This window comes from Leguminivora glycinivorella, chromosome 2, assembly GCF_023078275.1.
Source record: "Leguminivora glycinivorella isolate SPB_JAAS2020 chromosome 2, LegGlyc_1.1, whole genome shotgun sequence".
NCBI lineage: Eukaryota > Metazoa > Arthropoda > Insecta > Lepidoptera > Tortricidae > Leguminivora > Leguminivora glycinivorella.
In genome coordinates, this window is record NC_062972.1 from 16,785,302 (window position 1) to 16,807,804 (window position 22,503).

At 37.0% G+C, this 22,503-nt stretch overlaps 2 protein-coding genes and 1 pseudogene across 2 annotated transcripts in view; all 3 read right to left on the bottom strand.

Moving 5' to 3' along the window:
- Positions 1–14,614, bottom strand: part of LOC125238616 (ATP-dependent RNA helicase DHX30-like) — a 50,258-nt gene extending 35,644 nt beyond the window's left edge. Inside the window, 7 exon segments of the mRNA XM_048145981.1 lie at positions 6,697–6,841; positions 7,480–7,530; positions 8,541–8,633; positions 11,264–11,484; positions 11,837–11,912; positions 11,915–12,034; positions 14,605–14,614. Coding sequence (XP_048001938.1) covers positions 6,697–6,841; positions 7,480–7,530; positions 8,541–8,633; positions 11,264–11,484; positions 11,837–11,912; positions 11,915–12,034; positions 14,605–14,614 — 716 coding nt within the window.
- LOC125242414 (serine protease inhibitor 2.1-like) lies at positions 2,687–22,223 on the bottom strand. Its single transcript, XM_048151225.1, has 2 exons — positions 20,795–22,223; positions 2,687–2,744 (listed from the first exon to the last, which is right to left on the bottom strand). Exon 1 carries the CDS (start codon positions 22,008–22,010, stop codon positions 20,826–20,828), a length of 1,185 nt encoding a protein of 394 aa, XP_048007182.1. The 5' UTR covers positions 22,011–22,223; the 3' UTR covers positions 2,687–2,744; positions 20,795–20,825.
- On the bottom strand, positions 15,063–17,169 carry LOC125238626 (annotated as a pseudogene).
- Positions 22,224–22,503: the final 280 nt, after the last annotated feature.

Genomic DNA, 22,503 nt, shown 5'->3' on the forward strand with positions numbered 1-22,503 from the left:
GTTTCGGCTGTGTGTTGATATATTATGTCAGTTAGTCAGTCAGTCAGTTTCTTCTTTTATATATTTTTTGATATTTAAACCCCATTGCACTACAACAGGGGAGAAGGTATTTCACTTCCGCCTTGTTAGATTTTAAAAACGTTGTATTTATCGTGATCAGCGACCCAATAAACCGTAAAAACGATACCCATATTAGTTATTTGACTTTATCACCCCCTTTTCACCCTTTTAGGGATTAAATTTTCAAAAAACCTGAAACACGTCATTAATCATATGTTTTAAGGATCCCTCCTGTGAAGTTTCGAATAAAACAGTGAAACAAACATTGTTCCCCTTACAAACTTTGAACCCCCATTTGACCCCCTTAAGAGGCGAATTTTGAAAAATCCTTTCTTAGTGCTCCTCTACACTATATTAGGAACCTACGTGCCAAATTTGACATCTCTAGGACCAGCGGTTTCGGCTGTGCGTTGATATGTCTGTCAGTCAGTCAATATCTTCTTTTATATATTTTTTTGATATTTAAACCCCATTGCACCACAACAGGGGAGAAGGTATTTCACTTCCGCCTCGTTAGATTTTAAAAACGTTGTATTTATCGTGATCAGAGACCCGATAAACCATAAAAACGATACCCATATTGATTTTTTGACTTTATCACCCCCTTTTCACCCTTTTAGGGGTTACATTTTCAAAAAACCTGAAACACGTATTCAGTCATATGTCTTAAAGAATCTTCCTGTGAAGTTTCGAATAAAATAGTCAAACTAATCTTGTTTCCCCATACAAACTTTGAACCCCTATTTGACCCCCTTAGGAGGTGAATTTTGGAAAATCCTTTCTTAGTGCTCCTCTACACTATATAAGGAACCTACGTGCCAAATTTGAAATCTCTAGGACCAGCGGTTTCGGCTGTGCGTTGATATGTCAGTCAGTCAGTCAGTCAGTCAGCTTCTTCTTTTATATATTTAGATTCAGGAAATTAACTAAAGAAAAGAAAGAAATATTATAAATATAAAAATGGGTTACATTTTGTACGGAACCCTGATGGGCGAGTGAGTCCGGCTCGCACTTGGTCGGTCTTTTTTTATATTAAGCATAAAAAAACTAAAATCCTATTTTGAAATTGAGTCCTTCAAAAGAATTGGAGGAACTATATTTTTTGATAACCTGATGAAATATCTCTTTTGTTATTCTTATTAACTATTCATGGCACCGCACACATACAAAAAACTCATTTCGAGGACTTTCTAAGTGCACACGGAGTCTAATAATGTTGAAAACGGTCAAAATTCACGCCGAACAGACTTAAATTGCCAATAGGTAACTTGAAAACGGTGCGGTGCCACTTTTACTGGGGTCATGTTAGGTAGATTGGAACCCTCTTGGGCTGGTCTACCTTCAGTGTCACTGTAGTGTGTCCTTTCTGGGACACCCTGTATAGCGTCTAAGTATTTGGTTTTCGTTATGAGGCGAAACAATCATGTCACTAACGAGAGTCGTACAGATCCAAATAATGAAGCCAATCATGGTAAAACGCCTACGAAAAACAATCAGCAACTTATCACGTATAAACACTTTGTAAACTTGAAATATCTTTAGGAACATACCTACAGTTAAAATCCTTTGGGTTCTTTCAGATTAGAGCTTACTCCACCATTACCTAAGTTTAGACGAGTATCAGGAATAATTTCACCCTTAAAAAATGTTTTTATTTCAAGCATGCTGTATATTAATTTATGACTTATCCATACTAATATTATAAATGGGAAAGTGTGTGTGTCTGTTTGTTTCATTTGTTTGTCCGTCTAAACGGAGCGACGAATTGACGTCATTTTTAAATGGAGATAGTTGAAGAGATGGAGAGTGACATAGGCTACTTTTTGTCCCTTTCTAATACGTGCGAAGCCGCGGGCAAAAGCTAGTCAAATATAATGAAAAGTAAAAGTGAACAGTGTGACGTAGTGGTAGTTTCGGCGGTAAAAAGTGAGAGCACTTTCAATTTCTATGAATATTTCACTAAGTACCTACATGACGTAGGCTGAGGCTTTACGTCAAAATCGTCGAAAGTCATAGAGGTTCCCTATAAAAAGTGTGCTGTACCTAGTGTTTTTCATAGTTTTCGTTGGTTGCTTGACAGCCTACTGATACCGGCTACAATAGCTACATGTTACACATATTTAGGTACTTACTTGTATAATAACAGGTGACAAATTTGGTCCCATTCTATCACTTTTATTTCCCTTTCAAGGTTTCGAGCAATCCCTTATTTTTAACCGCCTTCCAAATCTCAAAGGAAGGGGTTATCAAGTCGTCTGTATGTTTTTTTTCCCCTCACTAGCTCGGAAACACGTGTTTTGTCCTTTAATACCAGCGGGTAAAAACGCATTTTATCCACTAGTGGGTAAAGTAATTTGACCTTGAATAAAGTCAAATTAACTGCTTAAAAATTGATAAAAGTAGTAAAGTGATGATTTACCACCTGTGGAACTACTGGAAGCAGTGATAAACGCATTTTTTGCGTTGTAGTTTCTTCGCTATAGTGAGGGGAAAAGTTTTGTGTTACACTCGGGTGCAAATGTATTTTACTTCTCGTGTGTTAAAAAACTCGCAAGTTCAGGATTCTATTCTCGAACCACTCGCTTCGCTCGTGGTTCAACTATAGAATCCTTTCACTTGCTCGTTTTTCAATTCCACACACGGCGTTAAAATACAACTTTGCCCCCTTGTATAACAAATAACTATTTTTTCTTTTTGTTTTTTTTTTATGTTTGTTCCTCGATATCTCCGTCGTTACTAGACCGATTTTGAAATTTTTTTTTTTGATTGAATGTATATGCATACAGATTGGTCCCATTTTTCTCAGAACCCAGTTCTGATGATGGGATCCTGGAGAAATCGAGGGAACTCCTCAAATCTGAAAGGCATACATATGGTGATTTTTGTGTTTTTGAAGGAACAGCATGCATTTACGTACGGAACAGTGACATTTGGTGCAGTGGAACTCCTGATGATGGTCAGAATGGAACTCCTCAAATCTAAACGGCACACTTATAGTGACTTTGGTATTTTTATAAGAACAGCATGCACTTACGTCCAGAACAGTGATATTTGGTGCAGTGGAATTGCTGATGATGGTCAGAACGGAACTCCTCAAATCTGAACGGCACACTTATAGTGACTTTGGTATTTTTATAAGAACAGCATGCACTTACGTCCAGAACAGTGACATTTCGTGCAGTGGAACTGCTGATGAAGAGTGAGCCGCCCCTGGTTAGAGTTCCGTTCTGATAATCATTCTCATCTGTAAGTACTTCAGAATCATCCAGATTTCAAAATTGGTTCAGAAATGACGGAGATATCGAATAACAAACATTAAAAAATATACAGACGAATTGATAACATAATCCAACATTTGAAAGTATTTATCACCAGAACCCCAAACGAAGGCGGTTTTTTTTTTCTTAAAAATTATTTCCAATGTGAAAGAAAGTGACGAATAAGAAAAAAACTACAAAGTGAGTTGCATATTTGAATTCAAGAACTAGAAAACGAGATGATTTAAATACGACCAAATTAGTTGCCTAAAATGACATGGGAAAAATTTCCCATTCTTTAAACTTAGGTGTTTCCCGATTCTATCGTTGACAGTACAGTCAACGGCATAAATAAGACAAGTGATGATTTCTGTACCTTGTCATATTAACGTCTTGTTTGAAATGTCAAACAAAATTGTCAAACAATAAAAGCGATAAGGTAAGGTACAGAAATCATCACTTCTTTATGCCGGTGACTGTACTTACCCAATACCCATCTTAGTCTACGGGTTATAGCACACACTGGCAACAATGGCAACACTGCATTCTCTGAGTGTGTCAACGTCATGCTCTAAAAACCTAGATTTAAAAGCGGGAAAGTGAATGATGTGACGTCGTACCTTTTCGGCAATCGAAAGTAGATAGGTGCTTGAAAGTGAGAGTACTTTAATTTCTTCTAACTTTTTTTTCTGACGTAGCCCCTACGTCATAATCGTCAGTCACTGACGTAGTACCATAAAAAAGAAGCGTGTAAGGTACCTAGTGTTGATCATATGTTATGTAGGTATCAGCGAGAATATTATACCTATGTTTACCTATATATTAAAAGATAGATATTTTTTCGAGCTTAAAACGAAAGTTTTAAGTAGGTAACTAATAAGCGAGCCCTAGATTTGGCTATTGTAATTAAGAACACTTTTATTATTAAAACTGTCGAGCTATTGTCACTTCATGAGCGTCTTGCACCGATAGCATACCTACGGTCGCGCAATGAACGATAAAACATCAGGCCGTCCCTATCGCACTTACAAATAGTGCGAAAGGGACGGCCTGATGTTATATCATTTATCGCGCGACCATGATTGCCTGCTTGGTGTGTACCTAAGTCAAAATCGTCAGCACTTATTGGATTAAGCTTACCTAAGAATAGTCACATAATAATAGGTCATGTTCCTGCTTACAGAACAACTATAGATTAGACTTGTTAAAAAATTATAAAATTCATAATTTTGCATCTTTTTGGAGTTGCGGGGAAGGGTCACATGTTGATTACAATGCTTTATATTTAGATGTTTAGACTTACGATGTTTTATGAAAACTGAATATCCGGTAACGGTCGCAGGTTAGCAATTGACCATTTTCTTCAAAATAATTATGGCACCTACACACACGTTACAAGTCAAGGCTAAATAAGGGGGTCGCGGTTCTACGAGAATTCTCCATACTTCATCTAACCGCGATACTGTCAATTCAAGGTCAGATAAGAAGCCAAACAGCTGTGTCTCGACATCCAAAGATGACACCAAAATCCTAAACAGTCAAGGTCAACCGGCTGAGGTCTCAGATTGGGGTGACCTAGCGAAGGTCGCGGGCGCGTATCGGGGTCGGCCAAGTGGGCCGCGCGCCGAATCGGGGGCGCGAAACGGGGTTACGGGAACGGGAGTCCTGCCACTGAATGCCCAATTACGGGGTTAACTGGTAATCTCGGTGATGACATGTGACGGGCTTATTTTGATGTATTTAACCCCCGACGCAAAAACGACGGGGTGTTATAAGTTTGACGTGTCTGTCTGTCTGTCCGTCTGTCTGTCTGTCTGTCTGTTTGTCTGACTGTGTGTGTGTCTGTCTGTGGCATCGTAGCTCCTGAACGGATGAATCGATTTCGATTTAGTTTTTTTTATTTGAAAGCTGTGTTAGTCGGGAGTGTTCTTAGCCATGTTTCATGAAAATCGGTCCGCTAGGTCGCGGTCGGGGGTTTTTTTCAAAATTTTTATTTTGTGGTTAGGTTATTTAGATATGAAATGTAATAACGTAATAAATTATACAGTGCTTAGGAAATATCTCATCTAAGAGGGTTTATTTAGAATGCATAGTTATGTATACGGAATAGTTATGTATACGGAACACTCGGTGGGCGAGTTCGACTCGAACTTGGCCGCTTTTTTTAAATTATTTAATAGGTTTTAATTGTCGGGAAAGGAATAATTATTTTATTTAAAAACTGTTAACAAAATTTATCTAAGAAGTAAAAAGCCCAGACATAATATTATATTATCTAGGTCTTAGATTCTAGGTCATGATTGTTCGCCATGTGTTCTGTCCGAGAGATGGACAATTTAGTGCTACGGTAGGTACTTTAGCCCTAGCCTAGCCTAGCCCAGAACTGTAAGCCGGGCTGGGGAGTGGTGAAGCTAAATCAACTTTTGACAACATACAGTTATACAGAGAAAATATTTATGAAGCAATCTGTAACTTTTAAAAACTTGAACAAAATGTCTATACAGGCATCAAAAACACACCAGATCATTCGGTCGGATTAAAAATAAAAAATAAACTAATCGTCACCACGTGACGTTTCAACTTTGACAGTTCAATACTTTCCCGCAAAAGTTTCGCGCCAAAACGTCAAAAGAGAACGGCCGCGCGACCCCAATACTGTTCGAGCTGACACCATAACCTCCTTACGGCGAAGAGAAACTAGTGAAATTGGTCCGATCAGCTGCTCTGACGTAAACGCGTTCACTTTTGTTTGGCTGACGTAAACACCGTCCACAAACTTAAGTTTACCGGTGGTTAAAAAGAAAATGTTCACCAATTGTGTAGAACAGATTTGCTGCCAGGAACCGTTACGCAATCACACAATTTATTGTTCATGCGAACTTTTTAGATCAACATGCCAAGTGTCGAAGTGTCCATAAAGTACGATTTCCCTGGGATCACGTAAAATTATAAAAATTGAGAAACATACCCAAAACATCAATGGGCAATTGTAGTCTTAAGAAAAAGCAGATCAAGCATGCACCAACCGCAAAAGTAACTTTGTTATAAATCTACGTAACATTCGCTTTCGGTTTCATTTCTCGACGTCACACGACGTAAGCAGATAGAAACATCACACGACGTAAGCACAGAAAAACGTCACAATTGTGTACTTGTGTAGCCTTATTTAGTTCAGTATAAAAGACAGAGATAGAAGGGAACCGCGTCATAATAGGTTAGCGTGACAGCCAAATGTATACCTCATAGCGTAATATACAAGACACTTTTTAGCATATTGCGTCTAGCATGCCTTTCACCTAGGGAATCGGTTTAACTGCTGCAGAGAGAGCTGCTGTCATTCAAGATGGCGCGCAGTTTTTTTTTTTATTCAATTTCTTACCTGTGTTCATCAATGGGTAATGGAGTGCGTTCATCGTCGTAGACTTGGAAAGATTTCATCAGCTGCCTCTTTCTTCTGTCTAGCGCCGTCTTTGTCGGAGCTGATATTTGTCTGCCGTAGACAGGGTGCACGGGGATTTTTGATTCTGTCCATATAAAAAGTACCTTAATGATGATATCATCAACAGACAAGGGATAGACTCCTCAGACCAAAAAGCATTTCTTTTGCTTTGATTTTTTTTATAAATATATAAATATTCAATAAAAACTTTTTACAAAAAAAGAGACCAACTTCAAAAAGGACGAAATAAAATATTAAAGTACTTAATATTAAATATATGTGTTACCATAAATTAAATATAAGAAAATCATACCATATATCCCATACATTAAAATGCGACCGCCTAAGAACGCGCATACACTACAACACACATAGATGGCGCCAGAAAAAAATGCCTTGTTGCCATCGATTATTTGTAGATTGGCGTTAAGTGTCCCTTTCGAGCCATAAATCTATGTCAAAAGTGACAACGCCATCTATAAGTATAATCGAAAGCTACAAGACATTTTTTTGTGGCGCCATCTGTGTGGTGTAATGTATGCGCGTTCTTAGGCGGTCGCATTTTAATGTATGGGATTGTATGATCTTTTTATATTTAATCTATGGTGTTACCAACGGATATGTTTGAAGTCTACTTAATTTGTGAATATCCTGAGGTTTTGAAGTAAGGAGTTGTTTTATTAAACTACGTCCATATTACATTTAATTATCCTGTTTACTTACCTGATAAAACATCAGATTCATTCTCCAAATCAGCGTTTTGTAGCTGTTCATCTGTAACAACAAAAAATATAGCGACATACAATCTAGTACGAAAACACAAAATTACATATGAGGTCAGTGAGACATATGTAACTCCGTATAGACAGCTACAGTCTAAGAAAAAAACGTTCCTCAGAACCATATAGAAAAAGGTACGGTGGCCTAGATGGCGTTACACCTTTGGGGGACGCTCGGCTAGATGGCGCTAATATTAATTTATGACATTTTAACACATATCAAGCTAAAAATATGGTCCAAATTGTCAAAATTGATGTTTAAAAGTTTCAAGCTTGTGTCGAGAGATGGCAGTCTATGTCTGTGCTATGCAATGTAATTAAACTTTTTACGTTGACAGTTAACTCTCTATAATACTCGATCCTCTTTGGTGAGGGCGAAAACGGTCTTTCGTCGATTTCAAATAAATAAAGGTTACCTAACATTTACAGATTTTGGAAAAACATAATATATGGGTGCCAGAAAATGTTGTTTTACATATTTAAAGTCACATACAGGTCGAAGGCGATTAATTAATAATATTTTACCTTTTTTGCCAACGTTTCGGCCAGGTTGCACTGGCCGTGGTCGCGGAGGACAGGCCAGTGCAACCTGGCCGAAACGTTCGCGTTCGACCTGTATGTGACTTTAAATATTTGTACAAAGCGCGAGAACTTAGTGTTATAAATGATAATGTTGTTTTATTCGCCAATCGAACGAACCCATTCATATGCAGGATCAAAAGCTAATATGGGCCAAAAAAATTCGGCGTCTGTCACCGAATTTAGCATTTGCTTAATATTTTGTGACAAAATTCCCATAGGCTTCTTCTGTGTTACATTGATGTGTCTATTAACCTCTTGTATGCCGGAACGCGGATCCGCATACGAGGAAACCATGAAAAATACCAGAGGCATACGAGAGGTTAACTGTGGTTGATGCAACTGGCCCTATGTCTACTTTCCCATAATATGTTCAAAGTGTTTAAGAAGTAAATACTGTCCGTATAAATAAGAAGAATATGTTACCTTCTTCATCAATGGTAGAATCTTTTGTTAAAACTGCTGGTGACCCAATAACTCTCTTTGATGCTGCTTCAAATGTCACTGTGTAGATGCCCTCTACAACAAAAAATTAAAAATAAAACAACTATAAATAAATAAATAAATAAATAAATTTTGAGGACACCTTACACAGATTGTCTTAGCCCCAAACCAAAGGCTATAACTCCGTATAGACAGATAAAGTCTAAGAAAAAACGTACCTCAGTACTATTGGCTACGTGCACGACAATTACGCCCACTACCATGTGAACCTGAAGTGGAAAATGTCAAAAAATGACATGTAAACAAACATTATATTTTAACGATTTTTCGTTAATTTTAAATAAATCGAATAACAAGAGCTACTATTTCAAGTGTAATTTAGGTAGATAGATTATAAAGAAATGGATATAATACCAAAAATCAGTTTCCAAAGCATTACTCACGGTATAAACTTCCAACCCCAGACTACAGAAAGAGGCAATAAATTGGTGCTGGCAGGGCATATAAGGAGTCTTGAAGAACATAGGAGTAATGGTACAAGTTCTTCGAGCTAGTGATATGGTATTCGCTAAACCTCCGTCCCGTTAATGCCATATAAAACAAATCTAAACGTAAGTACCTAGTCATGTCCGCGGCCGCAGAAATATCCAACACGAGGCTATTCCCAGGCTAGGCCTGAATCTTCAAGCATAATCTTTTACGGTAGGACAACTACTAACAGACTATTGAACAATATTTGGTAAACAAAGCTTAAATATAACTTATTATAATATTTATAATGTTTTGTTTTGACATGTCACTTACGTTTTCTCTTCACCGTAGCTATCCATTTAGTTCTTTGATCCTATTTCCAGTGTGCTCTAAGAAACGCATAGAACGTGCAACGACTATTTATGCCATTATTTGTACAATTAACAACGAAACAACATTGATGCCCCATATCAAACATTACACATTGTATTATATTGTGTGAGTTTTGATAGATGACAACCACAATCAGTGTCGATTTTGACCACCGCAAGCACTGCGATCGCTTTGCTTACCCCCTCCATGCACTTCGCACGAAGCCAATACAGAAAAAGGTATGGTGGCCTACATAGCATTACACCTTTGGGGTACACTCAGCTATTATAGATGGCGCTAATTTAAATATTTGACATTTTAAAACATATCAAGCTAAGAATATGGGCCAAATTGTCAAAACTGAGGTTCAAAAATTTTAAGCCTGTGTCAAGAGATGGTAGTATATGCACTGTGATTACACATTTTACTTTGACAGTAACTCTCTACACGGTGTTTCCGGTATCACTCAAAACCTCAGACACCCCAACTGATTTTTATTTTTTTAAACTCATCTAGAGTATTCATCTTTTAATCTGATCGTTACTTTTTTTTTAATTGAATTTTTAATTTTCTGTACAGCTCTACTTGACTTTTAGCTCTACACTCAATAAAATAATTGCCAACTACCATCATAAACCATAACACTATTTATTTGTGTACGTTACTGCAACGACATAAGGTTTACCAATAGACAGCTAAGATGTCACTGTAAAACACTTTAAAGCTTTGTCACAGTAAACTTCAAATTGGACAGGTAATCGCAGTAAGCAAATAAACTCAATATTCAAAATGACAAGGTTGTAATTAGGTACGAGTTCAATTTGTTATGACTTATGATAAACATTATGATTAAACTGACAAACAACGTCAAACTAGTAGCGGAAAAAATAATCGTCCAAGTAACCGGCCAGTATTAATACCCCTAAATACTGAAAAAAGGTAAACAACCTCTAGCAATGCGATATACACAATGTTGTATTACGAGTACAATATAATGGGCACGTAAAAAATAATTAATAATACTAATTTAAATAAAAATATTACCCCCATCAAGATATAGCTCAATCGATTCTACTCTCGATTCTGAACAAACTGTTTTCAGGTTTTTAGTGTTAAGTGAAACACGGTGTATAATACTCGATCCTCTTTGCCCCAAACTAAGCAAAGCTTGTACAATCTATGGGTGCTAAGCGATGATATACTTAAATAGATAAATACATACATATATACATAGAAAACATCCATGATTCACAAACAAATATCTGTGCTCATCACTGCATCACACAAATAAATGCCCTTACCGGGATTCAAACCCAGGACCGTGGCTTAGCAGGCAGGGTCACTACCGACTGAGCCAGACCAGTTTTCAAACTATATTATGACGTTATGTAAAAATACATGCCATAACATAACATATGGCATTGCCATAAAGAAATATAGGTAAGCTAAGGCTAAATGTAAGTATATATTTTCTTCAGAGTCATTTGATTAGAGCTGAGATTTGTTGTTTACACAAACAACTATTGTATGCTTAATTTGTGTGACATTTGTATTTGTATAGCATATCTGACAAATGTTTACATTATTCACTTTCAAAATATTTATATCCACGCCATCTGTATCCATACTTTGGAACTACTACATACAACTAATCAGCTTACAGTAAGAAAATTATTTCTTCAACATCAATATGAATATTGCATGTACATCTGTTAGAATGGTAAAGTTTCAGTGAAAAATCTGTAGTATTCTAACAGATAGGAGTTACCAGTTAAAATTGTTCCTAATTCCGCTCCTCGGAATCAACTTCCCACAAGCAATGATTAGTTGCGCAATATTTTCATAGATGGCGCTAAACTCACCTATTCCATTTTTATAGTCTTCCCATATTCGGCTAAGTCTTTCCTGAGAGTTCTCACTGATACTGGCTTTGATTGGTTCATTTAATGTATTGTTTATTTCTTCTATAACAGTTCTATCAAATATGGGATGTCCTTTATTGTCTATTCTTTTGTTTTTTTGCAGCCAGTGAAGAGCTTGAATGGCTGCTTTCTCAGCAGCTAGACGTTTTGACTTTGCTGTGCTGGAACATAATTATGAAACATAATTCACACCTTTAGAATTGTACCGACCTAATGTTCATACAAGTTTTACAAGTTGTATGAACATTCGGTCGGTACAATTCTAAAGGTGCAATATGTTATTAACTCTTGTACCTGCTAAATTTTAGCCCTGAAAAATGAATATTATATCCATATTGATGAACTAATAGCAAATTCACTGTAAATTAAATTAAATCATGTATTAACTTCTTAGAGGCCACTTACCTTTAGGCTGGCCAGCCCAGCATACTTGTACGAGTACAAAATTATATTTGAGTTTTGAACTCTATTAGAAATAAAAGAAAATTAATAGGCTACTGCAAGAAAAATTACCTTTCAAATTTTATTTTCTGTGGCCAAACAAATGAATATGTACAGGTCCAGTCATTTTGTACAGCTTTTTTCGAACACCTTTTGGAGCGACAGAAGATTGTTTGTACAGGATATCAAACACATGGTCTGGGCACTTAGCTGTTAGTTCATTCAGTGTGGCCCGAGGGGTTGGGAATATCTCCAACAGGTTTTTTAGTTCTGAAAGATATCAATATTTTAAGTTTCACAGACATTTTGGACGCACAGACATTTTGCGCACCAGACCCTTTAGCACAACTTGCCTTGTCGAGCGCGAGTCCATACATCAAGCGCGACTTCATGTAGGGACTTGCCCGTCGCGGCAAGTTGTGCTAGAGGGGCTAGAATTGCCCAGCGAGTCTGGACCCAGACTACATACAGCAATAAATGTATAACTAAGGCCTCATAATGTACCAACAGTAGTTATTCAACAACTTCCTTTCCTGTCATCAACGTCACATCACTCACCTTTCTCTTTTATTGCATTCTGAAAGTCCAAAGTGTCACCATCCAGCAGACCTCTTGAGTAATACCTTTGCACTTGACATTTGCAACATGCAATGTGAGGTAAAATAAATTCTGTTTGCAATTTTTGTTTGCTTATTGTATAAGACTCTGAAAAAAGGTTACAGTAGGTTTATTTAAGACTTCAAATTTACACATTTCCATTCTATGCATCTATTTTAACACCTGTTACAATACAAATTTCAAGTAATTGAACACATTATTTTTATTTATAAGTGGTTTAAGTGTTGCAGTGATTAATGTTTAATTCTTATGATTTTTATTAACTAAGACAAATGCAAATAGAAAAAGATCTCGAAGAGCCTCTGGGATATTAGAAGATATTTGTTCAACTTTTAATAAACAAAGAGAAGCCGGTGATAGGTTATGATGCTAATACTACTCTATACTTACGTCCGTAATTTCTAAGTGGAGTAAATTTACATGGAGCATGAACATTATGTGCCGCTGCTATTAAATATTTTTTATAAACCTGTACACTTGTGCAAAAACGTTTTAAAATCATCGTTGTATGATGAAATACTCGAAAGTATTAGACATCTATCAAAAACGTAATATTTTCCCTATAAAATTCTGGTTTCAGCCTCAACTGATTGTGAGAAGCAGTTTGTTTCGTCACTTTTCAAGTCTGCAATAAATGTACCTACACAGCTAGAAAACCGAAAACAAATTTACAGAAAATTCCATGAAAATTCCGAAAAATCCCACCTTGGTTGGACAAACTTAGCTGTCACTGTCACGGTGACATTAATGTCACTGTCACTGTCAGTGTGGTATTTTTTTATGTGTTGGTTAGACTAAGACCAATAGGCGTACTGCCTCATCTCGAGGACCGGAATCTCGGGTAGGCGATTTACACTCCGGCAGAGCAACCCTGTCAGTAGAAAAAGGTAGTAAATTGTAAGTCCGAAGAGTTGACTTCCAATTTTTTTTTAGAATTTCGCCTTTTCCTACTTACAAGTTGGATGTGTTTGTCACTAAAAAAAGGCAATATAGAATAGATATTTATAGCTCTCATCAAAGAGCATTGAATCACTACGTTTTAAGAGTCGGCACTCTCGAACCGATTTATGCAGGCGTTTTTTCGACGGTCGTGAGACTCGTGAGGTCATGTCACTGCTACCAACACAAAGCAAAAGTCGCTAGGGCTCGACCAACCCAGTCCCTAATATTTATCGATATCGATAAATGTGCGATATTTCGCAGTATGGCGACTTAACATTAAATTTATACATATATTTAAAAAAATGTCTGGGATGGCTGTCAGAGGCGTATTTCAAGGATTTGGCGTTGGCATCCAGAGCCAGTCAGGATTACCGCCCCGTTAAGTGACGATAAAGTATGAAATTTAAGAAAAAATGCTGCTTTGCTACCCTAAAAAGAGCCTGCCGCCTTTAATACGCCCCTGTATAAAATGAATAAAACAAAAGCAAAATATAACATCACTTTTCTTTTACATGAAGTAATTTTTCAACTACTTTACAGCACTTCTCAGTTGAACTAATTTTGAGGCGTTTGCAGAAAATTCCTATGATTTACTGTGCCTGACGTTCATATTTGGCACTGCCTCCTAATTAAGAGTTTTGTTATAAGCCAGTATTTGTTGCTTCATTTAATCTTCGTGTTCCTTGCATGTTTACCAGGGAAAGTTAATATTTACTGCAAAAAGCCTTGAAAACCTTTGCCCAACATTATCTTCATACAGGAGATGGATAAATATGACGATTCTTCGTTACCTGTTAAAATTACCCATAAACGTCATCTGAAATAAAGAGATTATCGATAAGTTGGTCACACTCTATTGGTACTCGTATTTTAGGTTATTTGTTTGTTTACGCAAAACTTATTTACAGAATGTTTTCGCTTAAATCGTAGACTGTACATGATTAGTACCTACTACTTTAAATTGATTAAATGAGTAATAGGCTAGTTTCCTACTAGTCAAATCAGCTTCTTTTTATGAACTGTCAAAACGATTTGTTAGTATGGAATTACTATGCAATACTGAGGAGTGACGTCACGGTCAATTAATTTACTTTATATCTTTCGCTTTGACTTATGAAATAGAAATTATGTTTAAGAATATCTACTGTCCATATTTTTCTTCTAATTATGTGGTGCTTAATTTCGTGCACTGCATAAAATATTTTATTTTAAGTGTAGGAAACTAGCCTATTGTTAGCAACTCGAAACGAAAATAGAATAAAATACCTACTAATAGTTACCGACCTGCATATATCCAGTGCAAAGCTAGGTAAAAACAAGCCACAAGTTGATATTTTCAAATATCTAACACCACTTATTTCACACTTTCTTATTGGTTTGCCCGAAATTTCAATAATTGTATTATTTACTTAACTTACAAAATTCAAACGAGTTACGACAGATGTGACGTTGACGACTTGACGTTTGACGTTTTGAAAAAAAAACACGTAGGTCAGGCCATAGACTAAGGAAATATGAAACTCTATTATCTATGTATTTGTGCTACCAAAATATAATGGACTTTAGTACTATTAACAATAGATGTAATTTTGATTTGATAGCATTTTTTTTGTGTCGTAATGTTGGCAATCAAGTCTTGATGATATTATCATACTATGGAGTGACGACGGGCTGGCTCTCATAGCTGAATATTATGCAATTCTTCTTCAACCTAGCGTTTTCCCGGCCTAGCGCCAGGGTCCGCTTTCCTGCTCAGCCTTCTTCACTTTGCCCGGTCTTCGGCATCCTGAGGTGAGAGATTGTTCTCTTCCATGTCCGCTGTCACGACGTCCAGCCAGCGCTTCTTAGGCCTACCGCGGCCGCGTGACCTAGGGCCTTGGACGGTGAGGTTGAGGCATCTGTTTCCGACGTAGTCTACCGGTCTGCGGCGTATGTGGCCATACCATCGGAGGTGACTTTCCTGCAGCTTATCCGCCACGTCACGGATTCCGAGTCTGCCACGGATGTGTTCGTTACGTATGCGATCTAGTGTAACGATCTTCATCTCTGTGACGTGAAGCTGCTGGACATGCCTTCCGAGAGCAGGCCAGGTCTCGCTACCATATAGTAAGACTGGTCGGATGATGCTCTTGTACACATTAAGGGTCTTGTGTACAAGAGCATCATGCGACCGAGCTTCACCGGTATCCTGGGGTCGCAGAGGACACCGGTTACTTCTCGCCATTTTGCCCAAGCAGCGCTAATTCGGGCCTGGACGTCGTGATCGATCTCGCCTGATTCGTGCAGTACAGACCCAAGGTATTTGAATTTATCTGTTTTCAGAACAGATTCGCCTCCTACCGTTATGGGGTCGGGGTCTGTGCCGCCACATGCCATGTACTCGGTCTTCGCAACATTTAGTTTCAGACCGCCGTCCTCTAGCGCACCCTTCCATTGGTTCTCTTTGTGCTCCAGTTTCTGTTTGTCCTCAGCTGAATATAATGCAATTACTTTATTTTTTTTTACACCAAAGAGTATACTTAGGATTAAAGACTGTAGAAAGTATACGTCACAGCAACCTGACAACTGCTAACAACCCTGACAAACATCTGACAAAATGCAAATGGAACGAGCGTTGAACACTTCGCCATTTTCTATAGGTAAAACTAAAACGTGAACTGATAGGTATGTGTCAAATACCTAACAAGTAATAATTCGCAGCAATGGAACATGAAAATAATGATTCGGAGTAGGTAAGCCTAGAGTACTCTTTACATTTACAGCTGCAGCGGTCTCAGGGCATCGACCAAGTAAGAATACTTATGATTTTTGGTACCTAGGTTTATTAGTAGGTAGCTATAGGTACATAGTTACTTTAATTTAGTTTGGTATCAGATATGTAAGTACGTATACTTACATATCTATCTAATTGTAAACTTAGAAACTTACCACCCAATATTAAAAGACGATTGAATTTCACGAGAAGTCAATTCATTTGATATGATACATTGTTTGCAATTTATTTTTCACTTTTCTAATTTAGATGTTTCTGAAATATTTGAACGCTCTTCTTAGATAGAACTCGACTGGTTTAATGACTATTAAACCATACGTACCTATTAGTATCTTCTTAGTAGGATGCGGCGCTTACAAAAAAAAACTGTCCCAATCACAACTTGGTCTTTCTCTGTATGATACACATGCACTACATATCCCCAAATTGTCTTAAAATAAAATGTTCTTTTGTTTTTTTGTTTTGTATGTATGCCATGTATGGCCCCTTTGACTCGACCCCATTGAACTTTCCATATCTACGTGCTTGCATACTAAATGTTAACTCAATAGATCTAGCGTCGTAGGCGCCTAGGCGGATAAAAATACAGATATATCAGCTCACTTATAGCCCTATAAATATTAGGGGTTCCATTTTTTCGAAGTACGGAGCCCTAAAAAAACAATATTCGCTAAAATTATGCTGTCATGTGAAAAACAATGTGAATGACACTCAAAAAATACAATAGGATCTGCGAGTCTATCCGGCTTGACTGCCAAGGCCCAAGGCCAATGCATTGTAAAATTTGCAATAAAGTTTATTGTTCTCGTTAGGCGCTAGGTGTTGCTTGGGGGTCATCCATTAATTACGTCATATATTCAGGGGAAGTGAAAAAGTTCAAGAAAATGTGGTTTTAAATAGTGCAAATAACATGGTGCACTGAGACAATAACGTTTACAACGAATTTTAATTCAATACATCATCAATTTCGTATGTTACCGTCTTTTGGGAATGTTACTGGTAACATTGGGAACTTACTAGTAATGTTCCCAAATGGAAACTTACTGGTAACGGGAATGTTTCCACCGCCCATCACTAACCCCCAAGCAACACCTAGCGCCTAACGAGAACAATAAACTTTATTGTTCTCGTTAGGCGCTAGGTGTTGCTTGGGGGTCATCCATTAATTACGTCATATATTCAGGGGAAGTGAAAAAGTTCAAGAAAATGTGGTTTAAATAGTGAAAGGTGAGAGGTAGAATTTTGTGATGGACGTCACTTTGATAGTAGGTAGTAAAGTTTTTGTGTGGGTACGCAAAAAAGACTTCAGATTGCGTGGCGTGGTTGCGTTAGCAATAACACAGCTTCCTCAATCTACACGTTTTAATAGGTTCTTGTTAATTTACCACTAATTGAATTACCACATATTGAATGTTCTACTATTTTTCCTCAATCAACAGGCTTCCATCATCATAACAATTTTCGGATACAAGTAGAAATCCAAACTTTACAATTCTTTTTACACATTCTGAGTACTTAGGCACCTAAACGGACTCGCATCAAAATTTAGTAACTATCACTAATTAGTTCCAAGAATCCAACAGGAACAGGAATGTGAGATTTGGACATGGCAATGAAAAGCAGAAACAACTAAAATACGTTATACCTATGTAACGTCTTCTTTATTTAATCTAACGTGGGGAGTGAAAACTCAGTACTCTGTGAAATGAAAAACAACTCTAATTCTAGCTGAGCATTTCTTTTTTTTGCCACTTTTATGAAGTGTGATACTTTAAAAAAAAATGCTATTTCTACTCAGAATTACTAGCTTTTTCAATCCAGTTAAAAAAATTGTCCCATACGATTTTTTCTCATTTTGTTACCATTTTCCGTACATGTTGTATGGGGTAACAAAAGAGGAAAGTAACAAAAATGTATGGAAATTCTGGGACACTTTTTGTCTCCCAGTGAGATTGAAAGTACTCGTGATTCTGAGTACAATTGACCTAAAACTACCTAAAACAATCAAAATCTTTTTATTGGCAAAAAAAAAAGAAATGCTCAGCTGATGATAAAATATGGTATCTATAGCTGCGATATGTAAGCATTCTTAGGATTATATACCTACCCGAATGGTTGCAATCGGAATAGGGAGCGTATTACCTACATACACATAGTAATAGGGTTTTTAGAAAACTCTTGCACTACGTATAAGTACCGCTGAAATAACAAATAAAATAATAGTTATTTGTTTTACAAGGGGGCAAAGTAGTTGTTTAACCGCACGTGCCAACGCGAAAGATTCCAATATTAAACCGCGAGCGTAGAGAGTGGTTCAAAAAGTGAAATCTAGAGCGTTGTGAGGGTTTCAAGGCACGAAGGTTAAACAAACCTTGCCACCGAGTGAAACACAAAATTTTTCAACACACCAACACGAACAAAACACTTACTATAAAACATGAAATTAAATCAAATCCATCGATTTATTCAATATTTATGATTCAAAATCATCATTTATAGGTAAATTCTATCAGCGGCAACAAGTTAAAATTTGTATGAAATTACTTTGCACTCTTGTGGATAAAATGCAATTTTTCTATCTGAATAGCAAAGTACCGTTGATGTGGTGAAATAGTTATTAGTTTTACAAGGGGGCAAAGTAGTTGTTTAACCGCACGTGCCAATATTGATTCGAGCAAGCGAAACATTCCAATATTGAACCACGAGTATAGCGAGTGGTTCAAAAAAACTACAAACGTAAAAAATTCATTTATCACTGGTTAAGTTCCACACAAATCATCTTTATGTCACTAGTGATTCACAAAATTTTTCACCACACCAACACGAACAAAATACTTTGACTATAAAACATCCAAATAAATGAAATCCATTAATTTATTCAATATTTATGATTCAAAATCAGAATTTATAGGCAAAATCTAGCAGCCAGATTAAACATGCGAGTTAAAGGACAAAAATTCGAGTATGAAATTAATTTAGTATCTGTTTTAAAACATGAAACTAAATCACCCGTTGGTGTGGTGAAAAATCTATTATCTATTTGGTTACCGGAATCATCCCTGTGGGATCGAAAGTCTTATTTAAATAGACAAAAAAAGGGACTAGGTACGTTGGATTACCGGTAGTGTTGGAAAATGCTCAATGTGGTATATCAAAATGTCAATGAAGCGTGTATCGGGCACATATTGTAAAAAATGTGTTGTAGTACCTAATCATGGACGTCGTGGTATGAATTCCTTGGGGACCTTGGGGCTTGGGGTCGAGTAGTTTGTTCCACTATTGGCCGGATTTAAATTGTCTTAAATAGTTCTTATACTAGGCACCAACAGTTAAAAATGCTTATACTTACTACTTTATGTGTGGAGATCTTTAAACAGCAATTCCCGAAAAGTTTGTACATTTGGATCACGTCTCCGATTTTGATAAAAATTGGTAGGCTGATAGAGTCCATGACGCTGAGCAAGATCCACTAGGTTTCCCAAAATGTCCTAGGTAGTTTGTATGAAACCTTCCTTTTTTGTTACCAGATTTCTATACATTTTAGGTAACAAAAAAGGAAAGATTCATACAAACTACCTGGGACATTTTTGGAAACCTAGTGGGTCTTGCTCAGCATCATTTCAGCAGCATTTTGACGACCGGTCTGGCGCAGTCGGTAGTGACACTAGTGACCTTACCTGCTGCGCCGCGCTCCCGGGTTCGAATCCCGGTAAGGGCATTTATTTGTGTGATGAGTGGATATTTGTTCCTGAGTTTTGGATGTTTTCTATGTATATTAAGTATTTATATATTATATATATCGTTGTCTGAGTAGAGTACCCACAACACAAGCTTTCTTGAGCTTACCGTGGGCCTCAGTCAATCTGTGTAAGAATGTTCTATAATATTTAATTTATATTATTTATTATTTATCATGGACTCTATCAGCCTATCAATTTATATCAAAATCGGAGACGTGATCCAAATGTACAAACTTTTCGGGAATTGCTCTAAGTATTAATGTATAATAAACAAATAATGTACCTATGGCCTCAAACTGTACGCAATACATATAACTGGTCCATTTTTTCCATGTTTTACAATGTTTGCATTATTAAATAGAGTGTCCACCGGTTATATATGGTAGGCGTGTTCAGTGGATACATGTAGAACAGCAGCATCATAGTGTAATAATGAAAAAAACGGATTAGTTACAATTGTCCCCCAGTCGAGATTTGCCCCGCTGTACCTTACCTATTCAAAGTAAAATATATGAATTAAAAAAATAACTTTAAAAATGCCCAGGGAAAATCGATCACGAGAAAACGAATTCCAGGGCAAAACATGATGGCAATCGTAGATTAGGATAGGACAAGTAATAAATAATAAAAATAAACCAACAACTTTTAAAAGCAACATTTTAATGTAAAAAAAGTATTAATTATTAAAAAAAAACAGTAAACCTAAATATTTAAATTCAGTCTGCCTTTGAACTTACAACTACAATACAAACGCGACAGGATACGCAGGACTTAGCTTAGGATATGAAATGGGACAGCGTTTTTTTATTTTGATGTTAATACATGTACATTATTCTGATAGTTACTTATTAGTAGGCACTTGGCTGACTCAAATTAGCTTTTTACTCCTATGTAATCTCGAGCATTAGGAAAAACATAAATTTATGACACTTTCTGGCACTTGGTTAGTAAAAGAATTTAAAATGAACGATTTACATTACACACAACATTAATAAACAGTAGGTTTTGAATAGATGCCACCAAAAATAACAGTCGTCGTAGTTTTCTCAATAATAAAGTACAGAAAAGGCTTATTAGCCCTTATAAGTGGCGTCGATATCCTATCGGCGAAATTGGCTGAAGTGGAAGCAGATGCTACCGTCCCAGTTTCAGTGACTTCAATGTCAGCTTTGTGTACAATAGCCGAGACGTAAATATTCTCATTCGTGACACGTTTAAAACTGGCCGCATCTGGTTCAAAAATATCATAAACACCCATGTCATTTAATGGCTTATTCATAACAACATTCGTACTAATCTTAAATCTTGGGAGTTTAATGTCAACGTCAGTCGCCCCATATTCGTCCATATCACTTTGTAATTTCTTTGTTATTTCTGTAAGAGTCACATTCTCTAGCCTTCTGTACACGCCGTCCAGCTTTACTCGGGGATGAGGAAGAATTAACAACATTGAATATTTTCCATCATTCCCATAAGGTAATTCGACAACAAACGCTTTTAGTTCAACGATGTTGGAGAATGGAAACTCCGCTCTCTGATACATCATGTTGACTTGTCCTACGACCTCATTGTTTTCGTTGTAAAAGTTTTCAACTGTTGTCTCGCTCGCGTTGAAAGGAGATGACCACAAGCCTTTAAAGGATATCACATTCGTCAAAATCATTCTGGACTCGGCAAAATCATCTGACGTTAGCACGTTAGAGACACGACCTCCGGAATTTTGAATAAAATTGTTCGCTTTTCCGGCTGCCAGATCAGGATTCTTAAAATCCAGTACTTTAATTGTTGCGTCGAAATCTGTGCTAATAGTTTTCCGAAAGTCCGGATTCAAAGTGAAATCGTCGTCGATGAATACAAAGTTTTTGCTCGTCAGTGACACTCCGTTTGTGGACGGATTTAGCACGGCTTTTGTCAGTTCTTTGTAGCCGGCAATAACGGTTTTCTTGCTTCTTGGGAGGATAAATGCGCGTTGCAACTCCGCGAAACTGTTGCCCGTTGCACCGAGCGCGACTCCGGTCATTAGGGTCCATATTCCAAAAGGCGATATAACTACATGGCCACCAGTTTGTTTCTGTGTATGATGCAGAAGTTCGATGCTGAAGTTTCTTGACCGCGCACTAAACTCCTCGGCATAGCTTGTCGCGACAAATAATAGGAAAACTATGGTCTTCATGGCGTGTGGCCTCGACCGCGGTCGTCAATGTACTGGCGGCGATTAACGTGCTAATGTCAAGGTAGTATCTAAAGCAGGTTTCCGGCAATATCACGGTAATATAATTTGTCCTTTTGATGGATTATATGCTTTACAGTTATAGAAATACGTTGCTATTTGGATTGATTTATCTAATGTTTTTGATAATGTCAACTAGACTTCGGTCGTCGGCTGCTGAGACTAAATGGTCGTTTTTTCCATTATCCGTACATATGTTTAGTTATAGGTACCTATGTATTATCAGACGAGGTAAATAATTATGTTTTATGCCAAGAGAGTCAAAGTTTTTCAAAGTTCAGTTTTGTACAATGGGCCAAGAGAATGTTGTCACACTCAGTGTAAGGGTTGCAGAGATAAGTCATCTGCATGCAAGCAAGGATAAATTTAATCTTAGAAAATGTTCTAATTATATTTCATTAGTATTATGCATGTATACGTATAAACTCTTTATTGT

What these genes read in the sequence shown, in the direction of transcription:
- LOC125242414 (XM_048151225.1), bottom strand. Translation starts at nt 22,010, where the DNA reads ATGAAGACCATAGTTTTCCTATTATTTGTCGCGACAAGCTATGCCGAG.